General features: G+C 32.9%; 4 protein-coding genes and 2 pseudogenes across 8 annotated transcripts; 3 read left to right on the top strand and 3 right to left on the bottom strand.

Moving 5' to 3' along the window:
- Positions 1–3,784: 3,784 nt before the first annotated feature.
- Positions 3,785–5,073, top strand: LOC104790152 (protein GOLVEN 7). Of its 2 annotated transcripts, none has more exons than XM_010515858.3 (3): positions 3,785–3,959; positions 4,290–4,336; positions 4,626–5,073. In XM_010515858.3, exons 1-3 carry the CDS (start codon positions 3,884–3,886, stop codon positions 4,836–4,838), a joined length of 336 nt encoding a protein of 111 aa, XP_010514160.1. In that variant the 5' UTR covers positions 3,785–3,883; the 3' UTR covers positions 4,839–5,073. The 2 variants fall into 2 exon arrangements, with proteins under 2 accessions (XP_010514160.1, XP_019102041.1); XM_019246496.2 differs by having other exon boundaries at positions 3,799–3,959; positions 4,293–4,336.
- Positions 5,074–5,187: 114 nt separating this feature from the next.
- LOC104790151 (GDSL esterase/lipase At2g04020-like) lies at positions 5,188–7,383 on the bottom strand. Of its 2 annotated transcripts, XR_015559594.1 has the most exons (5): positions 7,198–7,383; positions 6,479–6,812; positions 6,285–6,363; positions 5,968–6,192; positions 5,188–5,776 (listed from the first exon to the last, which is right to left on the bottom strand). XR_015559594.1 is itself a non-coding variant. In XM_087454069.1 (4 exons), exons 2-4 carry the CDS (start codon positions 6,753–6,755, stop codon positions 5,315–5,317), a joined length of 1,158 nt encoding a protein of 385 aa, XP_087310195.1. In that variant the 5' UTR covers positions 6,756–6,812; positions 7,198–7,381; the 3' UTR covers positions 5,188–5,314. The 2 variants fall into 2 exon arrangements, 1 of the variants encoding a protein (XP_087310195.1); XM_087454069.1 differs by having other exon boundaries at positions 6,285–6,812; positions 7,198–7,381.
- A 635-nt stretch (positions 7,384–8,018) lies between these two features.
- Positions 8,019–11,595, bottom strand: LOC104793878 (GDSL esterase/lipase At2g03980-like). 2 transcript variants are annotated; one of them, XM_087452915.1, is made up of 6 exons: positions 11,427–11,595; positions 11,224–11,286; positions 9,636–9,986; positions 9,266–9,396; positions 8,937–9,164; positions 8,019–8,652 (listed from the first exon to the last, which is right to left on the bottom strand). In XM_087452915.1, the coding sequence occupies exons 3-6, from the start codon at positions 9,916–9,918 to the stop codon at positions 8,185–8,187; spliced, it is 1,110 nt and encodes a 369-aa protein (XP_087309041.1). In that variant the 5' UTR covers positions 9,919–9,986; positions 11,224–11,286; positions 11,427–11,595; the 3' UTR covers positions 8,019–8,184. The 2 variants fall into 2 exon arrangements, with proteins under 2 accessions (XP_087309041.1, XP_087309040.1); XM_087452914.1 differs by lacking the exons at positions 11,224–11,286; positions 11,427–11,595 and having other exon boundaries at positions 9,636–10,229.
- A 5,493-nt stretch (positions 11,596–17,088) lies between these two features.
- LOC147942148 (methylenetetrahydrofolate reductase (NADH) 2-like) lies at positions 17,089–18,337 on the bottom strand (the record flags this gene model as incomplete). Its single annotated transcript, XM_087455941.1, has 4 exons — positions 17,089–17,358; positions 17,532–17,705; positions 17,814–17,896; positions 17,998–18,337. Coding segments are annotated over 4 exons (867 nt in total), but the record flags the coding sequence as incomplete, so codon positions are not given.
- Positions 18,338–18,340: 3 nt separating this feature from the next.
- On the top strand, positions 18,341–19,064 carry LOC147942147 (putative F-box/kelch-repeat protein At1g12870; annotated as a pseudogene).
- Positions 19,065–22,799: 3,735 nt separating this feature from the next.
- LOC104790150 (protein neprosin-like) lies at positions 22,800–27,107 on the top strand (annotated as a pseudogene). Its single transcript, XR_768630.2, has 8 exons — positions 22,800–23,072; positions 23,292–23,387; positions 23,559–23,644; positions 23,772–23,939; positions 24,770–24,927; positions 25,033–25,086; positions 26,320–26,465; positions 26,564–27,107. The product of XR_768630.2 is annotated as a protein neprosin-like (transcript).
- The last annotated feature ends 60 nt before the right edge of the window (positions 27,108–27,167 follow it).

Here is a 27,167-nt window from a genome sequence, read left to right as displayed (position 1 = left end):
AATTTTGAAGTGATGTGAAGGTCTTTGGTGGAAGGGGTCATCTGGACTAAATAAACTACTACAATCATACTTGGTCTAACGAAGCTACACGATTGCCAATTATTGGAAAAATCCAAATCAAAGGTTATACACTCCATACCCATTAACTAATTTTAACTAAAACTTATATAGTTACCGACTTCTCACCGTCCTCTACTTATTTTGCAATTCTTACCTTCTTCGTGACTATAATATGTGGTTCTGCATATAAAAGAAAGAAAAAAAAAAACAAAAATTGCGATTTTCTTTTAAGAATGACAAAATTATGTAAATGGTGTTAATTTGTCTTATTTTTGTATCCAAACTTCGAATTTATGAATGGTCTATTGATCAAAAGTATTATCAGAACAAGGTGTAAAAGTTTTGGAATTGTTTGAAAATAAAACCATGTAAGATATCTACAAATTTTATATTGGTAAATGAAAAACCACTTAAGTTAGATAACTATATGGGCTTTTGTATTGTGTATAATATAATATCTATATATAGTAAGTTTAGTAACACAAAAATATAAATATAGAAATGAATGTAAATCTTGAATGTTTTTAAAGAGTGTGGCTCATCGTAAACCGATATGGAGGTCGACAACAAGCACAAAGCACGCAAATTCATAAATTACAGTTTACGCCAATGTTGTTTTCTTGTTTACAAATCTTTATTCAACGGACCACAATTTTTACTCTCCGTTCTTCGATGTTTAATTAGGGACTTTTCAAAGCAACTTCTTGTTTATCGAACCTTAGATTATTTTTCTATATTTTTTAATCTTCTTATAATAAGAAAATAGGGAAGGTTTTTTTAAAAATTACTGATTATTTGTATTTATTATAACCTTTATGTATATTATATATTGGCCATGAAAGTTTTTCTTGGTGGTAACTAAGGGTAATTAAGTTCGTATAACAACATGAAATAGCTTTGATACTTCTTAAGTTGTTATATATATGTACGTATAAACAAGTTAATTTCATTTTTTCTTAAAAAATATGTTGATGAATATTTAGAATTGTTACTAATTAGAATTCAATGTATAGTAGAAGTAACATTAAAATTCTGAAAGTGTCTGTAACACGGCCATCTTTCTAAAGAATAAATTAATTAAAAGTGAAACTCTTACAAACTAGATGTAATGGTTTCTGGTAAAAAAATATCAGAGATGAATAAATGTTTTTATTGTTTTGTATACATGCCATTCATAAGTTCATAGGGTCAGAGAAAAAGGGAATTTATTTCTGTTTACTCTTCTATGTTGTCCGTACAATAATTACCATTTATTTCGGTTTATTCTTTCAGATAAATAAATGATTTATGAGATATTACTATGAACTATCAAGCATGAATAGAAAGTTAAGGCATTGAGATTGAGAAATTGCTTTCCACTAAATAGAAAAGCATGTGCAGACTCGAGCATTCATGCAGACTCGTCCCTTTGTTTGTCTAAATTTGCGAGAGTATATATATATTTGACGTGGGAAAAGAATATATTTTTTGACATAGGTTATGAGTCCTTTTGACCTCCTAGGTCCTAACATTTACAAATATTACTAGATTATAAGATTTATTTGATCAAAATAGAAATTAAACAGTAGAAAAAAATCTAAAAGGTTTTGAAAATTAATATTATTTGACTTTATTACCGATTCTAGTTTATTTAAAAATTATGTACTAAGATATTGTAACATCCGCGAACCGAAATCTCGGTTTAGGGATTGCATCGGTCGATGCAAGGTTGTTTTTTGCAGACGAGTTTAAGTGAACGCTGCGTTTTGGGCAAAGAAAAAGTGGAGAAACCCTTAAGTCGTTTCTTTTGTCTCATTAGTTGTTTTGGCCGCTTTTGAGAGAGAGAAAAGAGAGAAAGAGTGATCTTGGTGTTCTTGGTGATTTTTTGTGGATTGATGGCTTTTTCTGGTGAGATCTGAGACTTAGGACGTTGTAGGAGCTTCCTAGGAGCGTGTTCTTGATTGTTTAAGGTTCAAAAACTTCTTGGCAAAGGTAAGTGCATGACCATGGCTTATCTAAGCTAGAGATCTCTCTAATTTGCGTGTTATGTGTTGTTAGACATGTTAGATTGATATTTGGGACGTTAGGAAGTTTTCTTGTGGCTTGGGATCGAGTTTTGTGGTTGTAGGAACGAAGATCCGGCGAGAAGCTTCGGGGGAAAACGATGCTCGGCATTGCATCGGTCGATGTACTTTGTGCGTCGGTCGACGCAAATGCGAGGACGGCGCGTAAAATCTAGGGTTTTTGTGCTATGTCGAGCATGCGTCGGTCGATGCAATGGGAGCATCGGTCGATGCAATGGGAGCATCGGTCGATGCAATGGGAGCATCGGTCGATGCAGATCTTGCGTAGGTCGATGCAGATCGTGCGTTGGTCGACACAACATCCATCTGGTGTCGGTCTATGCATGTTGGTGTCGGTCGATGCTGAGTCTTGGTTTGTTATTGTTGATTGTTGATTGTTTATTGATGGTTAGAGATGTCTCTATTACTTGTGTGTATAGCCCAGTAGATGGGAGGATTGCCTTACTGAGTGTATATAAAATAGTCATGCATTGCAATTTGCGTTTGTGGTGCAGGTAAAGGCAAAGTGTGATCGTGGAATCAAGGCAATGAAGAGGAGGATGTTCTAGTGGTTCGCTTGGTTGTCTAGCTTCTGTTAGGTTGCTAGAGTTGAGTCCTAGAATGTTGTTTAGGATTGCTGGTTCTCTGGTTTATGCTGTTTGGATCATTAGTTTATGATTTGGAATTAATATCGGTTATTGGATTATGATTGGATTATTTATTGGTTATTGGTATCTGTTATTTCCGCGGTTGGTTGTGTTTGTGGTTAGATGGCTAGTGGGTATGGGACCACTAGTTGTAGTGTATTTATTATTTATTAACAAAAAACGGGTCAAGTCGTTTTAGTAGGTGACAACCCGTCCCGTGTCGTAGGGGACATTCAGATCAATTGGTGGCAACTTGTCCTGTGGAAATGTTGATAAAGAGTGAGGACCAGGGTTCGAGGAACGCCTGGCGCACCAATAACCTACTGTGGATTTGGATGAGTAGTTCTATTTGCCACAGTGAGGGGTTAGGATCGATGCCCTGCAGGACCAGCTTTTAGCCCATGGGGGCAAGCTAGCAGTGAGGCTAGTAGGGTCCACGGGACGGGTTGTTACATAAAAATTGATTTTTATGTGACAACCCATCCTACGGACCCCACTAGCCCACTGCTAGCTGCCCCAATGGACCGTCCTTGGACTCTGCTAGCCCACTGCTAGCCGCCCAAACGGACTCCAAGTTGGCTCTGCAGGGCATCGATCATAACCCATCACTGTGGATATACCAATCCACCAGTTGGTTATTGGTGCGTCAGGCGTTCCTCGAACTCTGGTCTCCACTTTTTTACAACATTCCCACATGACAAATTGTCACCAATTGATATGAGCGGTGGGTTAGCAGAATCCACGGACGGTCCGTTGGAACATCTAATGGTGGGCTAGTGGAGTCCGCGGGACGGGTTGTCACATATATATGTACGTGTAAATGTGTAATGTGTGTGTGTCACTGTCAATACATAAAAATTCAAGTGGTTTGAATATGGACGTTATGGCAGACATCGTAAATATGTTCAAGTACAATTTTTATCTTAGGAATCCATACATTACACGTTAATTGAGACACATGGTTATGGACACGAACTTAAAACACATCGTCAACAATCTCCTATATATAGACCCATCTCTTTCTGTTTATAATTCGACCTCCTGCTTAAATTAAATTGTAAGGATATATTATCAGAAAACTAAAGGAATATACCTAGTTTTGAAGGGAGGTGAAGGAGCGAATAGAAAAGACTCATGACTACTTTGTCAAAGATTCTATGTGTGTTGATCATTCTTCTTTTATGTTTCTCCTTTCGATATTCACTTCATGGTTAGTGTCTCTCTCTCTCTCCTCACACTATCTTCTCGAATTTGCATTAACAGAACAAAAATCATAAAGCCTATCCATAATAGAGAAAAAATCATAAGCCTATCCATAATAGAGAAAAAATCATAAAGCCTATATAGCCTTTTACTTTCGTTACTCAAACCAATAAAGCATCACAAAAAAAAACATATTTCGTTAAGATTTATTTTACTTTTACTTTGCATGCATAATTATATACACATGCATGCATGAAAATTCTAGTCTTAATAGCTATAATCACTTGGTCAAATTCAAATAGTAACCTAATTTGTTCTTTGTTTTCTTCATCATTAGAAGATGGGAATCAACAATCAAGCGGTGACTTCGTTTCAACTGCTAAGGTATATAATAGTAGTTTCTTATCAATCATGCAATTTTATTTTCCCATTTATATTCAATGCTCCTATTTTCATTGAAAAATAATATATTATTTTTATTATGCCGTTATTTTTGTTTTCTTTCTATGATCATATCTTTCATTCCATAACGCATATTCAAAAAAAAAAAACTTTCATTCGATGAATTTTACATTTTTACTATTTCTCACGTTATCAAAGTAAGTTTCTATGTTGTTTTCTTCCTATAAACAAACAAGTTATTCCCTAAACCCGTTGGATAACTATTAAACAGGCGACTGAATATGGTGATGTAATGAAGAAGATCATAGGAGGAAGAAAACTGATGATGATGACAAATGGAGAAGAAGAAGAAGAAGAAACAACACTGAAGAGAGGAGCTGGAGAGACAGAGAGAAACTCGAGCAAAAGTGTTGAAGAGGATGGTCTCGTTGCTTACACTGCTGATTATTGGAGAGCTAAGCATCATCCTCCCAAGAACAACTAATTCTAGAATAATAATAATAATAACATGCCAGCTTCTACATATAAAAATATTTTTATAGATATATAACCTTATAGTTTAAAGTCAATATGTTTGTTTTATGGTGTGTTTAATTTGCTTTTGTAGTTTTTTTTTTATTACGTTGTAACGGCTTATTTAATGGTTTACATGTATACCAAAATTTTGAACCTTTGAAGCTTTCGTATGGATATGAATTATGACTTTGTTCTTATCAAAACGAATTAAATAAAATATATATAACGTAACCTTGATCGATTTCCAAACCGGGTTTGAATCGGAGGGTCCGGATTCTTTAGAACATTGATAGGATCACCTCGATCCTAGAAATCAATTAAAAAGTAATTACGTTGAGTTGAATATTGAGAAACACGTCAAGACTTGGTAACAAAATGTTTCAAGAATTGATGATAAAAGAAATAAACAACAACCACATAGGTGTTGTTCTAAAGATTGCTCAATCACACCACATGGCAAATAGTTCTCTCGTCGAAACATGCAATGGAGTACATGAGATTCGCCAACTGAGTCGGATGACGCGGATCAAAGAAAATATGAGTAGTGTCTGGTGCCTTACACGAAACCGAACTGCGCTTGCAACTTGAGGTTAAACTTCCATCGTAATCTAAAGGACAACACGGGCCTGTCGTGTTCAATAGATTCGAACTAACTTGGTTTTTTGACGGTCCTCTTAGTCCCAACATGAACTTGAAGTAATCGGAGTACAAAAAAGAAGTGTTGTTTAATTTTTTCTTCATAACAGGTAGGCTATTTCTAAGCTTCTCGTTGTAAATGCTGATCGCAAGGTTTACACGTTCGTTGCAGCTTCCGCGTGGCACGGTTTTTGCTATCATATTCGGGTAACATCCTAATGGTTTAATGTTGTTGACGAAGAACTTTCTTGCTCCTAACTCATGCAATTTCTGCAGCAAAAATTAAAATATTTAGTAGAATTAATCTTGATTAACTTGTATAATCGTTTCGGTTCTCGGTTAGAATATTGGTTTATAAGTATGGTTTGGATCCGTTTGATTCGGTTGATCTGAATTATAGATTAAACGTTATTAACCAAATAATGTAATGCTCAAGGAAAAAAATGTGAACACCCTTTTACCTCTATTTGTTCCAAGAACTTATGAAGAAGCTTGTCCGCGAAATTATTTGCATCGGTTAACCTAGTATAGAAGTTTGCATAGTCGTTAACCCCAATCACGGTCATGAACAAAGATTGCTCCAAGTGTTCTCTCAGCGCAAATGGCGCTTTAAAATTCGTCTTCAGATTATTTTCGATGGTCTCCTCGAACATATCAACTTGGGTCCTCAACGAGAGACATCTTCCCTGTTCATGTAATGAATCAAAATAAAATCCATTAGTTATAATTTTCGAAACCGAAACTGCGAATATCTTTTTTGCAGAATATCGAAACTTACCGCAATCTTTCCTGTGAGATGAAGAATCCCACAGCCAGCAGAAGCATAATTAAAACCAGTTGAGATAATGTCCTTCCGGCTGTCAGATAATCCCAAATAAGCAGGAACCAAAGGAAGCTTATAATATTTTCTTGTTAAAAATATAATCCCCCTAAAAGAAAAAATTAGAGATACAAAACATTTTGTTCTTATACCAATGTAGTCAGCAATTGTTTTGCCATTGCTAAAACGTCCGGTAGCTTTGCCCCCTTCAAAGTCAGAACCATAAGGTGGATAATTCGCTTTGATCAACGTCGGAAGATGGTTATTATTTCCTGGATCGACCAATGAATCTCCAATAACATACATAGCCGGAAAGTTCCCGCCAAAAAGCACGTCTTCTTTTGATTGCTTCCGTGAGTAAATGGTGGAGACATTGAGAAAAGAGAGGAGCAAAAGAATATACGACTTTTGAGAAGAAGGCAAACCCATTTCTTTATTTTTTTTCTCTCCCCGGTTTAAGAGAAAATAGTTTAAAAGAAACAAACCCTGCGAAATGAAAATCACGACGATGAAAAGTTAGTTGCGAAGGATTTAGAAATCATCAAACAAACTAAAATAATAGAAATACATCATGCAAAATTAGCTACTCCCTCCAGTTTAAATTAGTTTGTCAGATTAAGAAAACGACTAACTAAATTTTTCTATTTAACCATTCTTTAATATATATTTTTATTTTTTTATTGGTCAAAACATTAAAACAGTTAGAATAAAATTGATACTTTTACCAAAAATATGCATTAAAAATCTAAAACGATAACTATTATAAAACAAATTTTTTAACATACGTACTTCTATTAGTATCATTCAAGGTTTTAATCTGCCGAAAAGAATCTTCTAGAAATTTATGTTTCAAAATATTCTGCAACGTTACCTTATCGCACGATCGATACAGTCTACTAAGAGAAAGCACTTGTGTTTGAATTTGGCGCTACGTAAGGAAATGATATCACTAGATAAACAACAAAGATGAATATATTTTGTGAGTATCAAACAGAAATATAATGAAAGAACACTAAAAACAAAGAAAAATAATAAAAAAATGAAACCAATAAAGACTAAGGAGTTAGTTACCAGTGGAATAGAAGTGAAAGCAAAAGTAAAAATCCAAAATCTTTAAATAAAAGAATGATGGAGAAGATAAAAGCTATTTATAGCATTAAAAAAACAAAAGAGTAGAATTAATGACCGAGTTCAATACCACATACCTTGGATCTTGATAGAACCTGGAGCCGAATAGTTAGTGTGTCTGAATATTTCAACAACTCTTGTTTTGGATGCCAAACAAGAGAGTAATTGAGCTACAAATACCCACATACCATTGGACATGGTCTTTCATATAGTATAGAACTAGCTAGAAGCCAAATTTACAATCCGCGTATATGAACGAGGATATAGCACTATACTACCAAGGTTTAAGATTTTTTCCAACTTTTGGTTCGCCTAATATATTTATGGTCAGGTTTTCTAATATCGTCCCGTTAGAGCCTTAGAGGGGCACCATGAAGATAGCACCATGAAGATGTTCGGGTAGAGACATGGAACAAACTAGTCAAATGCATTTTTTATCATGGTTTCCAGTTATTTATTTAGCTTTGAATATACACTTGTGAAGATTTTTTTTCTGATACAAAGGAAGAGTATGGAATAAGAAAATACAACAGAAGAAGCAAAAAAGAAATGAGTATGCCAAAGTGGAAAATGTAAAAGTTTATATCGGAAATTGTATATAGAAAGATCTGGTGATAAAGGCAAGAAAACTTTGACCAAAAAAAAAAAAAAAAAAAAAAGGCAAGAAAACGACAACTAAATTGATGTCTTTGAAAGAAAAAGAGATTGTTGCTCACAAAAGTAAAATGACTTAATTATTCACAACATGGCAGATACTTCTCTCGTTGAAACACGCAATCGAGTACTTGTAATTCGCCAATTGAGTGGGATGAAACGGGTCAAAGAAAATATGAGTGTCTGGTTCCTTACACGCGATCGAACTGGGCCAGCAATTTGTGGTTGAACCTCCATCATAAACCTCAGGACAACATGGGGCTGTCGTGTTCAACTGACTCGAACCAGCTTGATTGCTTGAAGTTCCTCCTCTTAGTCCCAACATGTAGTTGTAGTAATCGGAGTATAAAAAGGACGTGTCGTTGAATTTTTGCTTCATCTGAGACAGGCTGTTTCTGAGCTTAGTGTTGAAAAGGCCAATGGCAAGGTTTAAAGGTTCGTTGCAGCTTCCAGGTGGCACGGTCTTTGCTATAATATTTGGGTAACATCCTAATGGTTTAACATTGTTGATGAAGAATTTTTTTGCTCCTAGCGTGTGCAATCTCTGCAAAAAAAACAAAAAAAAAAACCAAACAAAAAAAAACCAAAATCTTAAGTAAAATGTGATGATTAACATTAAAATATACTGAGACTATAATCGATAAAATTAAAAGCTTTCAATCACATTTTTTGCCTTAGGTTTTTCCCATTATGATTGTTAGCGTAGCTTATATATTTACTTTTATACAAATAATTGTTTTAGCATTTAACAAGCATTCGATTAAACGTTATTACCAAAAAAAAAAAAATTGTGGTGAGCAAAGAAAAAAAAAATGAAAACTCTTTTACCTCGATTTGTATCAAGTACTCTTGAAGAAGCTTGTCTGCAAACTCAGTCGCATTGGACGGTGTCCTAATAAAAGAGAATACATAATCGTTAACCCCAATCGAAATCATAAACAACGACTGAGCCAAGTGTTCACTGAGCTCTGATGGGTTCTTTAACTTCGTCTTCAGATTCTTCTCGATAGTCTCCTGGAATAGATCGACTTGGACACTCAACGAGAGACATTGTCCCTGTTCATACAAAGAAACAAATAAAACCCATTAGGTATTTTTCGAAACCGAAATGGCAAATTCTTTGTTTTTTTTTTGTAGAATATTACTTATAGACTTACCGCTTTCTTTCCTGTGTTTAAAAGAATCCCACAGCTAGCAGAAGCATAGTTAATACCAGTTGAGATATTATTCTTTTGTTCTTCAGATAATCCCATATAAGCAGGAACCAAAGGAAGCCCGTAATAAATAGCTGAAAATCAAATAAAAACATAACAAGACAACATTAACTTAATTTAAATTTAGTTATTTTAAAATATCAGAAAGGTATTTTAAATTTAGTTATTTTAAAATATAACTTAATTTAAATTTAGTTATCAGAAAAGTATATAAACAAACTCTATTACAATATCATCATGTTCTCAGATATATTAATATCACACGACATAGAAGATAAATTAAAGTTAGAAATATAATTATTTTTGGTCTTACCAATGTAATCAGCAATTGTTTTGCCATTGCTAAAACGTCCGGTGGCTATGCCACCTTCAAAATCAGAGCCATAAGGTGGATAATTTGATTTGACTTTCGTCTCAAGATTGTTATTGTTTCCTGAATCAACCAATGAATCTCCAATAACATACAAAGCCGGGAAGTTCCCTCCAAAAAGCACTGCTTCTTGTTTCAATGGTTCCGTTGAGCTAATGGTGGAAATGTTAACAAGACAGAGGAGGATCAAGAGAAACATTGAGTTTGGAAACGAAGGGAACCCCATTCTCTTTTTTTTTTCTCTATGTTTTTCCGGTTTAGAGAAAAAAAAAAAGGATAAATGAAGAAGCTACCCTGCAAATTGAAAATTCACGGTGATGGAAAAGTCAATTATAATCGAATTGGAAAGTATCGTACAGCTTTCACACAGACTAAAATACTAATAATACCCCATGCAGAAAAACTAATTATTGTAACCTAACCTATTAAAAAAAATTTGACAACGCTTTTTGTGTAAAGAAAATGTTTAGGAGTTCTTTTAGTAGTTTGTTACCCAACATTTCGTTGTAATTTTTTACTACTAAAATCCTAAAATCTAAATATTCGTTGTTGGAGAGATAAGTAGTATAAATAGTTAACTCTATTGTCCATAAATAACAACTTGGATGATATGACCATTGGTGAATTTTCTATTTAAAAAAAACACATATTCATTTTTTCAAATGACATTTTCAAATCCCCTATATAATAAAACGAAAGTATACAAACTTTTTGTGTAGACTATATAATATGGGTTATAAGATTAATTATTTAATTATTTGATAGGTTATAGGTTATATGAGTTGTAACCATTAGTTAAATCTCGATTTCAGATCCTCCTAATAAGGATATTCCAAATAAATAAAATAAAATCTCCAAAGAATATTTAATTAATCATATATAGCCAACAAAATATCAAAAATTAATCACTCTTCCGTGGATTATATTAGCAACAAAATTTCAAAAAAAAAATCATCATATTTAGCATATGATTTTATTGCATAATGTTTTATTCACAACAACTTTTAAAAACAATCACATAAATTATATTTTTTATAAAAATTACAGTATAAATACAATGAATTTCAACCCGTGCTCTAGCACGAGTCCTAATCTAGTCTATAAAATATATTCCCTCCGTTTCAAAATATAAGATGTTTTAGAAAAGTTTTTTGTTTCATAATATAGAATGTTTTCAAGTTTCTATGCAACTCTTAGATTAGTTTAGTATTTTGTATTATACAGTATTGTTTCTGAATGTTCACGGGGGCTACAATAAAATGGTCTAATGGTCATTTAATATTAATTCTTTGTCGCTGTCTAATGCTGTAAAATTTAAATGCAACAAGAAAAGTCAATTTGAAATATAGTTATGTAATGTAATTTCATGGGTGATACATTAAATGTGATTTACTTTTCATCAACTAGACAAACTTTTGACTTCCCACTTACTTCCCTCTATATTGATTAAGCTTTTCATAATCCATTGATAATCCTAATTAAATATTAGGAAGATTTATGAATTGTAAGCAATATAATCAGTAATGTTTACCTTATCGCAAGAACCCGTAGAAATAAAAGTGTCCAAGACAAAGCACTTGTGTTGGATTAGGAGCTGCGTGAGGAAATGAGAGCAATAGATCAACAACAATGATGAATCATGAAAGTATTTAGTAAAAGAAGAAATGTGATGTAAGAAGAACACTAAGAACAAAGAGATCTCGAAAATGGAAACAAGAAAGTATAAGGAAGTACCGATGGAACAAAGAAAGAAAATGAAGAAACTAGCCAAAACCTTTGATGAAGATGCATAAAAAGAAAGAAAAGAAGATAAAGCTATTTATAGCATTAAATGATTCAAGAGTAATAAATGAGTTTGAGAGGACAATGGTATAAAAAAAAAACATAATTGAATAAATCAAACAACTCTTGTTTTGGATATATAAAAAAATATTGACCCTCTTGACCAAAAAATTAAAATGTTTAAAGACTTACATATCAAATTTGGAATTTATTTAAGACTTTTTGTAGTGTTTTGATGCAAAATTTTCCATTACATTTTTTTAAAAAAAAATCGTCCGTCGTGATTTTGTGTCACAAAAAGAATTGCCTATCATAAATGTAATGCATGTTAAATTGTCGGTAGATTTGTGTTGCTGTAGAGAAAACTGGCGTCGTGTAAATCGCCCGTGAAACTATTCACTGTAGTTCCATATAATGCATGCAACTACATTAGATCAACTGGTCAATGGTCATCATTTCTAATACTCGATGAATGTATCAAGATATTAAAACATTATATTTAATTTTTATTGTTTGGATGCCAAAGTGCTAATCCGATTTTATATTCTCTATACAATTTTTATATATAGACAGAGAAGGTCTGTTATATAACACAAGACCGAACTGTTTCTTTCGCCGTTTATAGTTTTAATGCATACTCGGCCCAATCGATTCACGTTTATTCTTGTAAGGTCTTATATTGACCCTTAAAAAAGAAAAGTCTTAGGCAACTTCTTCCAAACCACTGCAAAGACCCGGTCAACCCGATAAACCCATGAGATTTGTCATGGTCACAATTAACAGTCTCCACTTAAGCCTTGTCAAACCATGCATGCATACTCCATAAACCTAGTCCAAAACTTTCTCTCTCTGATTGTTGTCAAGTTTCTTCACATAATCCACCTTCCATGTATACCTCATGTAAACAATAATCTCATACATCGTTTACAGTGCTATCTTCTGCAATACTCTTAAACCTTTTTGCATATAGTTTCATACTTTCATATTGTTTAATTTCACTTTTGTTTAGCTACAATCACATAACCGATGGCTTGACTCGTATACTTGGTTGTACGGGATGTAGGATAATTAGAAAAAGGCGTAATCGAAGAGAGGTGAATGAAATACTCAACTACGATGTTAGAAGAAATTATGGTGAGGCTTCCCGTGAAAACTCTTGTTAGATTCCAAACTGTGTGTGGAGACGTATGATAACGTCAAGGTCTTTGAAAGAGAGATACTCATTGCATCATAAAACCCAAGAACCCAGATTTCTCTGTCTCTTTATAAAAACTGGTTTAATATAAATTAGTGTATTATAGCAAAAAGAAATATTTATAAATAACTTACAACAAATTTTAATATTTTTTTGTTAAATTTAATTTAATTTACACAATTTTAAATCTGTACACTGAACGGATCCTTATCTAATAATTTTTTAATTATTTAGTTTTACAGCATCTGTTTTGACATGTGATGTTAAGCACATGTCATCATATAATTGGTATATGTGGTCATGTAATATATATATTTATATATTTTAGTAGTTAAGTATACATTTTCAAAATTGGAACGTGAGATCATGTGCTATACTATGTGTAGTTTAATATCTTTTTCCATAATTACTATAAATACTCGTCGTTTCAGTCAAACCAGAAACAACCAAAGAGTGAAACCAAGAAAATGGTGTCGTGGCATAGGAAAGATGAAGAGAGACTACTTGAAGCCATTAATGACGGTAACTCATTATTATTTGCTAATTCGATTTCTCTGGGTGGAACATGGAGGATGATCAAAAAGTCTCCAAACTACAAAGTTTGTTGGAAACCCACGCTTTCCAAGTAGCAACTCAATTGAGGCGTCCACGCGTTCCGTTGGTAAGTACTATTTAACAATTCCGGTATATTTCTCTTTACAATTTCTTTGTACAAATCATGTTCATTGTCTTAGGTGATGAAGATGGTGTCAAGGAGAGGAAACTGCCGTCGTGTAAATCGCCGTGACACATCCATATAATGAATGCACCTACATTAGATCGAATGGTTATCATTTCTAATACTCTATAAATCATGAATGTATAAAGATATTCTTAAACATGTATATTTGATTGTTTGGATGCCAATGCTAATCCGATTTTACATTTCTACAATTTGTGTATATATAGACAGAGAAGCTCTGATTTATAACACAATACCGAACTTTTTTTTTTCCGTTTATATCTTTGATCGGCCCAATAGATAACTTTTTCCAAACCACTGCAAAGACCCGGTCAACCCGATAAACCCATAAGATTTGACATGTGCCTTTTTCTAATTATCCTACATAATATTAACTAAAAACTTATCAGAAAATAAGGAAAAGAAAAAACCGTAAAAAAATACCACAACAACTAAGTCATTAATCGAAATAGATATACAAAGGTATCACATTAAACTCAAACACCTAAACTATTAGAACTGCGGGTTTAAAGTTATATAAATTAAATTAAATTTAACAAAATATATTAAAATTTGTTATATGTTATTTGTAAATTTTATTTTTGTTATAATAAACTGATTTATATCTATTTACAAATCTTTTATGTATCATACTATTAAAAGTATATTTTTTACACCTAAATATACTCTATGTTACAAATATATTATTTATCACCACCTAGAAAATGTCTATATAAACACATTAAGCCAATTACTTTACTTTCCCTTCTGCGTAGTTTTTTTATTACTAAAATTGTTGGTTCAAAAAACATATTATATAATATACTAATCATTGATGCATCATCACAATAATGTATGATCACCATAAAGAAAACATCAGCTCCGCCCTCATCTCTTATGGAGAGAATTTTGCGTCCAACTTCCTCCATCATGGAGAGAACCTTGGCTCCGCCTTCCTCCTTTGGGGAGATAACTTTGCGTCCAACCTCCTGCACCTTCCTCACTTAAGGAGATAACCTTGTGTCCAACCTTCTTCACCATAAAGAGAACCTCGTCCTCCTATGTAAAGAGAACATGTTCATGTCCTTTTGCTATATCAAAATGGCTTGCTCCGACAACCAATGAAAGTAAAAACTTTTTTCTAACGACACAAAATCTTTTGATAGTAACTAATGTTAAATTTTCCAATGTATTTGTGATAGTAACTATGCCAAAGTGAAAGTAAAATAGTTGGCTTAATGTGTTTCTATATTACATAATATACTAATCAATGATGAATCATCATAATAATGTATGATCGCCATGGAAAAAACCTCGGCTCCGCCCTCATCCGTTAAGGAGAGAACCTTGCGTCCAACCTCCTCCACCATGGAGACAACCTTGGTTCCGCCTTCCTCCCTTTGGGAGATAACCTTGCGTCTAACTTCCTCCACCTTCCTCTCTTGGGTAGATAACCTTGCGTCCAAATTCCTCCACCTTCTTCTCTTGGGTAGACAACCTTGTGTCCAACCTTCTCCATCATAGCGAGAACCTTGGCTTTGCCCTCCTTATGTGTGGAGAGAAAATGTTCACGTCTTTTTGCTATCTCAAAATGGCTTGTTCCGACAACCAATGAAAGTAAAAACCTTTTTCTAACGTCACAAAATCTTTTGATAGTAACTAATGTTAAATTTCCCAATGTATTCGTGAAAGTGTCTTTGACACACCATGACGAAGATCTCTGTCTCTGTAACGCCCCAACCGCCACATTGCTTAGTGAGCCCATGTCCATTCTCAGTCCATGGGCTCACCTTCCTAAGTGCACTCAACATCTATTCCCGGCTCGTGGACCCACTCATATTCGATGGTCGGTTTGTTACGTATGGGAGGCTTTGAAAACTTGTTTACCGACCTTACAAATCAACAAATGACTTTTCCTGTGTTTTGTCATCACTCGCACAGTTCCGACAATCACTTACATGAAGGTCACCCATCATGAAGTTCTCTGAGGACCCTTGACCAAAAAAATAAGTGCATTTTGGTGACGTATATGGCCAAATCAATTCTTTTAAACCTTTCTGCAAACCAGGGTGTCAGAGTGTTTGAGCTCATATAGATCTACCAACAATGATTTATCTTTTTCCAATCTATATATCTATGTTTGTTGTATGATTGTGTTTGATTAGCCTATTTTATCCATTCATTAGGTTGATGAGTTTTTACTCGTTATCTTCCTTTGTGATTGAATGAATAATGGTAACAATTATGTTTGCAAAAAAAATGGTTTATGACCAACCAATAAAGGTTGAGAAATTAGAAAAAAAAATTGGCATAATTTAAGAAACAATAGAAAATTATAAGCATGATAATATATGAATACTAGATAATTCAATGATGAAAATATAAATAAAATAATATAATATAAAAATATTACAATAAATTTTAAATTACAGTATTAGGAAAAGAATACGCATATATTAATCTTTTTTTGTGGTAAATATATTAATCTTATCTATTTCCAACTGAAAAAAATAAAGTAGGTGAAAATTTTAGTATAAAAAAATAAGAATATTTTACTTTCCATTAAAAAAAATTCCAATTAAGCAAAGTGGAAAGCAGTGTTTTTGAATAGATTAGTCAAATATGAGACAATATATTTTTATATAGATGTGAGTATTTCTAAAATTTAAAATTAATAATTATCTATGTATTTTCCTAAATATTTTTTTCTATATTTATTTTTGTAGAATTAATAACTTAAAATTAAAAATAAGGAAATAATATTATAATTTCGAATTTTATGAAATATTAACTTTTACACATGTGAAAATCTAAGATTGATAACTTGATACATGTTAAAATCTTATTAATGACTAACTTTCAAAACTCATTTTATATAATAAGGTAGACTCCTAAACAGTAGCACAACAGAACTTTGAGACCTAATCCTAATAGATATACAAACGTATCAATATATACGAACTTATCCATCCAATCAAAAGCTAGAACAACCGATTAGAGAACAAACTAGATTTGATGCGGTTCATGTTTTACACGTTATTTATAATATTTTTCCACGTGGCACTTCACTTGGTCCGTATTGAATCCACGTCACGTTGATCTAAGAAGCTTCGTGTATGTAATCGACAAACACATGCTGTCCTAAAAAGCCTAACTTCCTAAATGTATGTATATCGAAATCCTTATTCAAATAAAAGTGGGATTTGGAGATAATTAAAAAAATAGGCCAAAACTCGAGAATCGTTTCTATAAATAGGAAGCATAAGAGAAGAGAATTGAAGACACGAACAAGGCAATAGTACTTCGTCGAAAGCCCTCGTACGTAGACACAAAGATAACCGATCCATTCACCAATGGAGGAGGAGAAGAGGAGCAATGAAAAGGGCAAGATTGCTTCGTCTTCTAGAGAGAAAGTAACAAGAAGAAGTGAAGAGACAGTGTTTCAAAGTTTGAAATAAGAAGAGGAGAGATGATGCATCATGGAAGAGAGTTGAAAGAGAAAGCAAGAGAAGACGAAGAGAGGTGAATGAAATACTCAACACCAATGTATTAGAAGAAATTATGGTGAGACTTCCCGTGAAAACTCTTATTAGATTCCAAACCGTCTCTAAACAGTGGAGACTGTATGATAACGTCAAGGTCTTTAAAGAGATATACTCGTTGCATCAGAAAACCCAAGAACCCAAATTTCTCTGTCACTATGAAGACAAAAGCTGGTTTATGCTAAACTTTTCCCTAAAGACGGTGAGATTGGAATGGTCTTTGACTTGTCGAAGAAGAAGAAGAAGACCAACCATCAATATAGCCAGAGCTGACTTCTCCATGTTCAGTGTGTAGAGATGAAGAGACTTGATTCCATGAGCCAACATCTTTTTACACATCTCAGTTCCAAGGTGAATACCATAGGCTTTCACAGCTTCTTCATTATCCTTGATAGGCTCCAAGGCAGCCATGACCTCAACTGGTATCTACAATATGAAACGGAACATTAAAATCTACATTAATAATGTGACTGTCACCACCATCAACAAAAGCATATGTTAATTCTTCTTCCTGTTGAGAGTTTTCATCCTACAACAGAAACTAAGAATCAAGTTTACTCTAAACATAAGAAACCTTTAGATCAGGAAAGGTAATATACCTTAGTCTTGCAGAAACCAGTCATACGCAAGAACCCTCTGTAGTTATTAATAGGCATAATTCCAGGAACAATGGGGCAATTTATCCCAATTTGCCGACAATCGTTCACAAATTTCAGGAATATATCAGTATCATAGAAAAGCTGAGTAACAATCAAATCTGCTCCAGCATCAACCTGTTCAAAAACGAACCCCAAATTCAAACACACAATCATACAAAAAAAAAGAAAAAATTGATGAAACATTAAACCAACAACAACAACAAAATAAAATTAAAAAAAAACCTTTTTCTTGAGATACTCAAGATCACTCTGATAAGCTTCATTAGACGCAAGACCATTCTCACCAATAACATCCGGATGAGCCTCTGAATTTTTCAAACACACAAAAATGGATTCTTTTTTCTCTAAACACCAAACGAAGAAGACAAAATTCGAAATTTTTGATAAAAGAGAGACAAAGCAATACCAGGATAACCAGCAACAGTGATACCAAAGTAATCACCATACTTGGTCCGAATATGATTAACCAGATCCAAAGCACAACCGAAACCACCTTCAACCTGAACAAATTTATCCTGACCATGAGGCGGATCACCTCTAAGGGCAAGCACATTCTGAATCCCATTAGATCTAATCGTCTCAAGGGCATGATCAATCTTCTCAACAGGCATGTTAGTGCACGTTAGATGCATCATACTCTCAACGCAAACAACGTTCTGCATCCTCGAAGCGATGTCAAGGGTTAGATCTGCGGTAGATCCACCAGCTCCCCAAGTGATATCGCAGAACGTTGGACCATAAGCGACCAAGAAGAAGAAGAAGAAGAATATCATATTAGTAATGAGCACGTACGAAGAGAGAATCTTGCTAGTTTTTGAGAGTCTGGATGGTCTATTCTGCTTATGTAGCGGTACAGACTTCATATATACGACTAGTTAAGCTGATAAACCCAGCTACAAGATGGTCTTGGACACTCCATCTTACCAAGACTCAACTAGAACATTCTCCAGGAAATGTCACAGGAACATACAAATTAAAGTAGTCTGGTTACAAAACATTAACAAGACCTCATCATGCGAGGTTTTCGATTTCGGTGCTAAGCTATGGAGGCTGGTGATTCCACCTCCTCCTCCTAATCGGATTGAGCATGAACGAGCAGCAAAATTTTCAAATGGATGGCTCTATTGTTTCTGCCAAGAGAAGACCAAGTTGGTTGCTTTTGATCTTCACATGGAGGTGTTTCGAATAGTTCCAAACCTCATTATCGACGCATTGTCATCATCATCTGTTGATCTGCATATGGAGAGCGTAGATGATGAGCGTCGTCTTGTGTTGATTTCAGAGACAAATGGAGATGGCTTGCAACACGTCTGGAAGCTCACTAACCACAACACAGGAGGGACATTATCGATAGTGGGCAAGATGTTCACCTTTGACTTGAACGAGATTAGTAGATTACGTCCACTTGGTTTGATTCTCAATATTCTTTGCTCCTCGAAGTCATGGCACTTTCCAAGAACGGTGACAAGGTGATGCTCTCAAGACCCCTTTCTGAAAACCTTCTTCTAGTTCATCAACCCCTAAACCCTACTTCTATTGGCTATCACATCTTTTCTTATTCTCATAATTCTCGTCCTCGTGACAGTTTTAGCCTACTTCCTTATTTCCCAAGTTTAGCCTCTCCCTTGTAAATTAATTTTCAAGATAACAAAACTATAGTTTAATTACTTCACCAAGAAAAGAAAGCAGATTTTAAAAATAGTCGTGAAAGTAATCTATAGTGGAATGTATCATGTATGTATATCCCTGAAAGGCTTCTTTGCATTTACTTGATAGACGAAATTTAAGGATACGATTTTCACATTATCTAAACAAACAAATAAGAGATGGACTATAGTTGTATCAGTCTGCGTGCTTAATTAGCTGTACATTCTTTTTAAAAATAAACAGAATGTTCACCGTATCGCATGAACCCAAAGAAATAAGAGTCCAAAACAAAGCAGTTGTGTTTGAATTAGGAGCTGCGTGAGGAAATGAGATGAACAACAACGATGAATCATGAAAGTATTTAGTAAAAGAAATATAATGTAAGAACACTAAGAACAAAGAAATCTCTGAAATTTTGTTTAAAAAAAAAATCTCGAAAATGAAAACGAGAAAGTATAAGGAAGTATCGATGAAACAAAGAAAGAAAATGAAGAAGCCAAAACCTTTGAAGGAGATGCATAAAAAGAAAGATGAGAATATAAAGCTATTTATATAGCACTAAATGATTAAGAGTAATAACTATGATTTCGAGAGGAGAGGACAATGATATCGAAAGCATTATTGAATAAATCAAACAACTCTTGTTTTGGATTAAAAAAGAAAAGAAAAGTGAACCCTTTGACCAAGAAATCAAAATGTTTCAAGACTTTTTGTCGGGTATTGTTGCAAAATGTATTATAAATTCCATTAGACTTTTAAAAGAATTGTCCGTCGTGATTTTGAGTGTGTCACAAAAAGAATTGTCTATCACTGCTGCTAACTTCAATGCAACAGTGTTGGATCGGGAGATTAAGAAATGTTATTTTTGAAGGAGATTGTGAGAACTTAATCAAGATTGTGAGCAAAATCTTTGTTGATATATCTATTGGTGCTATATGGCAAAATATTATCTACTGGTCAAGTTTGTTTGCTAATGTATCATTTGTTTTTGTTCTAGAACTTGTAATACACATCAGCACATCTGTACTTGCTAAATATGGTAGTTTACAAACATCTTTTTATTCTGAATGTTGTACTCTCTCGTACTGGCTTCTAAACCAGTTGTATGAAGACTTTCCAAATTCATCGATATAAATTCATTTTTGAGGAAAAAAAAAATACAGGAAGGAAGCCATTTTTTTTTTCGGCGCACGCAAACCATATATTAAAAAGTGCAAAGTGAAACCATATATTAAGCATCAGGTGTCCAAACAAAAATAAGAATATCTGATTGCTTGTCACTTTCAGTTTTAATTTCGTTTACCATCTGGTCGTAGTAGGCCCTATCTTTCGCTATAATTTCAGCACCAATTATGTCTGGACTCTGGACCACCTTTTACCCATTTCCGATTCAACCTTTTCTCACTTTGAAAAAAAAGTATTATTTGATTTTAAAAATAATAAATTTCAATCAGGCAACCAATGATAGAGTGTTATGGGAAGAGGCCAAGTCTTCTTATTCAGACTCCATAGAGCATTTGCCTGTGGAGGTTCGGGTTCCTTCTCCTCGGTGTTAGGTCGATGGATCTTGGAAGGCCTCTGATCCTTTAGTGGGTCTGGGCTGGTGGTTTTATAACAGTGAGGATATCACTCTGCTATTAGCAGCACGGAGTCTGTGACATAGTCCTTCCCCCTACATTCAGAGGTACAGGCGTTGATTTGGGCGATGGAATCCCTTCCGGCGGCAGGTGTTGATTGTCAAAGTTTCGAGACGGATTGTGCAGAATTAATGGCGATGGTGCAATCTCCTGATGAATAGCCCGCCTTCTCTAACCTGTTGGATGAATTCTGCTTACTTCGATCCTCCTTTCCGGCCTTCATGCTTTCACGGATCCCGCGGCCGACTGTCTTGCTCGTTCTTCGCGATCTTTATCTTTTGAAACTTCATTTGTAAACCCTTTCCCTCCGGTTTGGGCAACCAACCTTAGGATTATTTTCTAATTTAATATTTGGTTGACAAAAAAAAAATAATAATAATAAATTTCGGTACCTACTGTGTGGAGTAGACCACATTGAATATAACTAATAAATTTAAAATTTTACTTTAAACCCAATGTTGTTAAAAATCACTTTGAAGATTTGATTTTAATAATTTTAAAATATTTGAAAAATTTTCTTAATTAAAATTACAGAAATCTAAATCTCATAGTTTTATTTGGGATTGAAAAGATTTTATAATAAAGCATATCAACTTTTTTCTTTTATCAATAGATCATATCATCTTCCCTAAGATCATCAAAATCATATAAAACTCATTACAACTCAAAATCATTTAAAATATTAAATTTAATTCAATACAGCCTAGTTAAATAGTGAATCAGTTAAGATTAAAAGATTTTGTTGAGAAAGTTAATTCAAACACTTTATTAGGGTATAATGTATATTAATCATGTAAACCAAGTTTTTATTTACTTTTAACAGAAATTTTAATGTGACAGCCAACTAATATTGTGCTTTGTCCAAAAAAAAAAAAAAAAAAAGCCAACTAATATTGTGCAAAAGTTCCGATCGGAAAGTACCGAACCAAAACCAATCGGAGAGGTGGCAACAATGAACCGAAGTTGACTTACTAATCGAATAGATAATAAACTCAACAACCGAAAATAAAACATACTGAATTGAAAAACGAATGAATATCCAAAATATTTGAAAAAGTGGGATAACCAAAAATATCCAATTTACTGAATTGAAAAACCCAATAATATTTAAAACAATGAGAACTGAAAGTATCCAAAATTATTTGAAAACATGCAAAATTTCAGAATACCCAAAAATACTCGAAAATATCAAATAATAATAACTAAAATATTCCAACATATTCGGATTTTTTCTGTTATAACCGAAACCGAAATATACATCAAAATATATTTTTTGATCTAGATTAGTATTCCATTCAAGATTCAAAACCGAAAGAATCCAACCAATTAATTCTAAGAAATTGAATGGATATTAATTACATTCAAGATCCGAAAAATCAAAAAACCAAAAGTATTAAACCGATAAATAATCGAAGATCCAAATGTCCAATGCTATAATGAACCAACTTGAAATCTTCATTAATTTTTTTTTTTTGTATATAACACTTACCGTATTTAGCTATGTTTAACAGTGTTACTATTTTGCAAAACCTAGCATTTACCAACTAACCTATTCAGTTAAAAGAAATAAATAATGGTTTTCTTTCATATAAATGAAGGGTCCACCAAATAATAGAAGAGTGTCCGCAGGTTTCTATTTTTGGATATGTTCTGAAATTATAAAAGAATGAATATTTTCTCTCTTTCTATTCATAGTCCATGTATTCAACATAATAAAGAACGTCACAATTTTCGAAAAACATTCTTGTTTTTTGGTTGTGAAAGTGAATTCTACTATTTTATATGTCTCCTTCTTCGCATGGGTAACCAAGAAACAAATAAAACAAAATTCGTAGCATCACCAAAACCAAGAATGACATTAATATTCACATGAGCTATAACCATATATTTTCCTTTTCATATATAAAAAAAATCATTTCGTTTCTTCCGTAATTAAAGAAGTCTCCTCTCAAATCTAATAATCATAACTAGTTTGCCCTAAAAGGACAAAAAAACAAAACTGAAAAGAACGAATAGCTAATGTATGTGTGTAAGAGAGAGAGAGAAGGATGAAGGAGACGGAGAGAGAGAGAGAGAAAGGAGGAAGGAGGAAAGAGACGGAGAGAGAGAGAGAGGAGGAAGGAGACGGACAGAGAGAGAAGGAGGAAGGAGACGGAGAGATTTTTAGTGGGAAGTTCATAGATCTCTAAGATCTGAGGTGGGTTTAGCGAGTCATATCTCTGAGACCATGTCCTTTTTTTTTTGTGAGTCAGAACATTTTCGTTTCAATTTTTTTTATATAAAGAGCGTAATCTTCGCAATTTGATGTAGAAACAAGATCCGATTTTACCAAGATCCGATTTTAGGGTTTGCAAAATATATATATATATATATATATATATATATATATATATATAATGTTCATTTTATTTTCCAGAATCCCTCCGAGGCAGTACTGTTGAAAAGAGAAGAAAAACGCAAAATCGGGATGTCACTGATTAGATGGATTGTAGTTATTTTAGCCGTCGTTAAGGTAAATGTTTTTTTGTTGGGTAGAATTAGTTAAAAATAAACTTAATTTATAGTCCTTTACGTATATTTTTGCTGTTAATTTTTTTTGTTAATTAAATTCCAAACTTGAGGGAAAAAGAATATGAGGATGAGATATGAAATAATTTTTATAATTTTTTTTGTTTTTAAACAGATATCCGCTGAAGATAATGTTGATTGTGTTGATGTATATAACCAACGGGCGTTTGATCAGATCTTTTAAAACATCACAAGATTCAGGTAATTATTTTTTCTATCATTTTATTTAGTAATTTATTTTATAATATTTAAGTTTGCAACAATATTTTTTGAAAAACCCGCTAATATATATATATATATTTTTGTCAATTGTTCTTTGTTTTAATAGGAAAGACCATCCGAAATTCCAAAATCGATCCAAATAAAAAAGAAAAGCAAATGGAAAACACTTGAAGCCCACGTAAGCACTTTCCGGTGTCCAGCAAATACGGTTCCAATTCGAAATTACGAAATGGGGAGTTCTACATCTACTACGGTTTTATCATATCCACATGAGGTATTATCATATATACACATTACATAGTTAATCACATTTTCAATGACAACAAATTTTATCCTTAAAAAAGCAATTGATTACTACTTAGTAGATCGATTTATATATTAATCAATAGATCGATTTTCATATATATATATTACTCTTTATCAAATTGCTTTTGATGTTTTTGGGATTAGTAAATAAGTCGGGTACGAAGAAGTATGGTTTTTTAGGGAATGAGTTCTGGACATTAGTGGATAGATAAGACTAAGTTATAGGCCCTTCACCCATGTTTGAAAGAAAAATATTGATGGATCTTTCTTACAAATATATTTATGAGGTGTGGGCAACTTTTATTAAACACTTACACTGGGTGAGAAAATATTATATACCTTACGTATGTAATATTAAAATACAACTTATGAATTTGTGTGATTATGCAATGTTACGAATGACTATGAAAAATTAGATGTGGTACTAAACCCTTATGTTTGTAAGTATAATATGTAACTTAATGCTAAAATTTTGATTTTTATATTTCTGATTTTGCTTTAAGTCGTATAGTTAAATAATTTTATTTTATGTTTTAAATGTCATAACTGTTTATATTTTCACTCTGTTTTTAACTGATAAATGCTTACGATTTTTTTTTTCCATTCAGAAATTTGGAAGTTTTTAATTTTCTGTGTGTAGTTATTGATATATCTAAATAACTAAAAACGGAGGGAGTTACTTTTTTGTTTATGATGAGACAGATTAGAAGCATATCTACTACTAAACAAACATCATAAACAATATACATATTGTCTATATTTTAGTAATTCTTGATATTATGACTTGAAAAATAACAGCATGCGATCGTAAAGACTGAAACACCGCCGAAACTATATGGGGCAAAGGGCACAATGAGTGTGTGGAACCCAACTGTAGAAACAGAAGGCGAGTTCAGCCTATCACAAATATGGATTACGACCAAAACAATCTTAACAGCATAGAAGTCGGTTGGCAAGTATGTGCAAACTCAATAGTGTTATTTTATTTATTTTAGTGTATCAGTCGATGTTTATATAGTGACTAATACATTTTATACTCTTTTAACTTTTTCGTTTCTTAGGTTTCACCAGATTTGTATCAGGACAAGAAGCCACGCCTGTTCATATATTGGACCGTAAGTATGGTTTTATAAGAAATTTGCTATCAATTATTATTATTTTTTAAATTTAAAAAATCACATATTATTAATCTGAAATTTAAAGTTAATTAATATGAAGACATAATATATCTTCGCGAGTGTACATAAATTATGTCATAATATATCTTTGCGAGTGTACATAAATTATGTCCCTATTTTTTTTTTAATGAAAATCTAGTAAATTTTAATTAAAAATATATTTATTAAAACAGCTTTAACAAAATAAAAAGAGAAAAATTATATGACGCTAATTCTTATTTGTTTACGGAATTTTTTTATTTGTATTATTCATATTTCAAAATTATTTGAAATTTATATGACTATATATAAGAAAATGACTCTACAATAAATCCCAAAATATTAATATTTGTACAATATTAATATGAAATTTCAAAAATTAAATAAAAAGTAATACATACCTTCACTACAAAAGAAAAAGCTGGGATACGTCAGTTAATCTACGTCACAAGCTACACTGACTTAAATTTCTTTAAAAGTAAGGGATTTACCGTCGGTTACGACTTACGAACTGATCATATTTTCATATGAATTTAACCTTTTATTAAGCTTTTTCTTTAATCATTTTTTTAATTTCATTTATCTTTAATTTTTATAATAATATACACATATATATTATATATATATAATCATTAGCAAAAAGTTAATTTATAGAAACTTACCGGAGAAAACTGAATTTTGGAATAATGTGTCAACTAAAAACAGTTGCTTAACCGACTAAAATACAAGGCGCAGAAGTAAGCGTCGTTGCTAAAATTCTGTTAAAAATACTTAACTTCACCCCTTCTCACGACGGTTTTCAAATGGATATTATTTGGTTTAAAATTTAAATTGGTTTTGTAGGGATGTAGGGTGTGAATGGTTGCAGCGGATAGGGCATACAAATCTGTCTACTGATTAGAACGTTTGTTATTTACTATTTATTAATCGTAATTTGCTGTGGTATGGTTCAAAAAAAATAAAATAAAAAACCGATGTAAACCAACTACATACCGTTCTATATGCAAAGGGTTTGAATGGTGACAACGGTTAGAGCGGATAAATCCGCGACGAACTAGACTATTTTTTATTTACTGTTTAAAGCCAACAAGTTCCAATGCATTGCTTTTATTGATAACTAAATTTGAAATCATGTACAATAAGATGATTTCGATAAGTTTACTAATAAAAATAATATAAAACTGTATGCAGAGCGACACATACAATGTAACTGGCTGCTACAACCTCATGTGCCCCGGTTTCATACAAACAAGTAGCAACATTGTTCTTGGAGGCGCTATTACCCCGTCTCTGCATTTGAGGGAAACCAGTTTGAGATCACGGTATCAGTTTGGAAGGTTCGTTACTTTGTTAGTGAATAACTTTTAATTTTACTTACCGAATTTGACATATGCAAGTAATATTTAGTTATTATCGTTGGAAAATTATTATGCAGGATCAAAAGTCCGGAAACTGGTGGCTGAGTTTGGGATCCAACCATTCATTGGTTGGATACTGGCCAGCTGAAATTTTTGCAAATCTAACTTATGCAACAGAGGTGCAAAGGGGAGGTGAGATCGTGAACTCGCAAAGTTTTGGTCGACACACAACAACGGAAATGGGATCCGGTCATTTTCGGGATGAAGGTTTTGGCAAAGCTAGCTACTTTCGCAACTTGGAGATCGTCAATAACAACAAATTCCTGCGTGTTCAAGACGTATCAGTAAAAGCAACCGACCCTAAGTTCTACAACGTCAAACACATGTTTAGAGATGATTGGGGTACTTACATATTTTTTGGTGGGAACTCATCAGGAGTCTCTTCTCTATCATTTAGTTCATTTTTCTTTTACTTAAGATTCATTGTGTTTTTAATCATCTAATTTATTTCCATATATTTATTTTCAGTTTAACACAAGTTGTAAAATAAATGTTGAATAGATGTTAGATGTAATTTGAATAATGGAATTTAATTTGATAGAATAAAGTAAAGTTTCGTAATTCTAAATTATCTTTCGTTGATAATTATTAGTGATCTCTTTGCACTTTAAAGCACTCCAA

The sequence above is a fragment of the Camelina sativa genome, chromosome 6 (genome assembly GCF_030686135.1).
Source record: "Camelina sativa cultivar CO46 ecotype springtype chromosome 6, ASM3068613v1".
NCBI classification, from domain to species: domain Eukaryota; kingdom Viridiplantae; phylum Streptophyta; class Magnoliopsida; order Brassicales; family Brassicaceae; genus Camelina; species Camelina sativa.
This window is presented reverse-complemented; position numbering and strand designations above follow the sequence as displayed.

Excerpts from the sequence above, each read along its gene's own strand:
- LOC104790152 (XM_010515858.3), top strand. The coding sequence starts at position 3,884 with ATGACTACTTTGTCAAAGATTCTATGTGTGTTGATCATTCTTCTTTTA. Across the intron at positions 3,960-4,289 it reads CTTTCGATATTCACTTCATG|AAGATGGGAATCAACAATCA; the intron begins GTTAGTGTCTCT and ends CTTCATCATTAG. Across the intron at positions 4,337-4,625 it reads ACTTCGTTTCAACTGCTAAG|GCGACTGAATATGGTGATGT; the intron begins GTATATAATAGT and ends ACTATTAAACAG.
- LOC104790151 (XM_087454069.1), bottom strand. The coding sequence starts at position 6,755 with ATGGGTTTGCCTTCTTCTCAAAAGTCGTATATTCTTTTGCTCCTCTCT. Across the intron at positions 6,193-6,284 it reads ATCTCACAGGAAAGATTGCG|GGAAGATGTCTCTCGTTGAG; the intron begins GTAAGTTTCGAT and ends TTACATGAACAG. Across the intron at positions 5,777-5,967 it reads AGTTCTTGGAACAAATAGAG|AAATTGCATGAGTTAGGAGC; the intron begins GTAAAAGGGTGT and ends TTTTTGCTGCAG.
- LOC104793878 (XM_087452915.1), bottom strand. The coding sequence starts at position 9,918 with ATGGGGTTCCCTTCGTTTCCAAACTCAATGTTTCTCTTGATCCTCCTC. Across the intron at positions 9,397-9,635 it reads AACAATTGCTGATTACATTG|CTATTTATTACGGGCTTCCT; the intron begins GTAAGACCAAAA and ends TTTGATTTTCAG. Across the intron at positions 9,165-9,265 it reads TAAACACAGGAAAGAAAGCG|GGACAATGTCTCTCGTTGAG; the intron begins GTAAGTCTATAA and ends TTGTATGAACAG.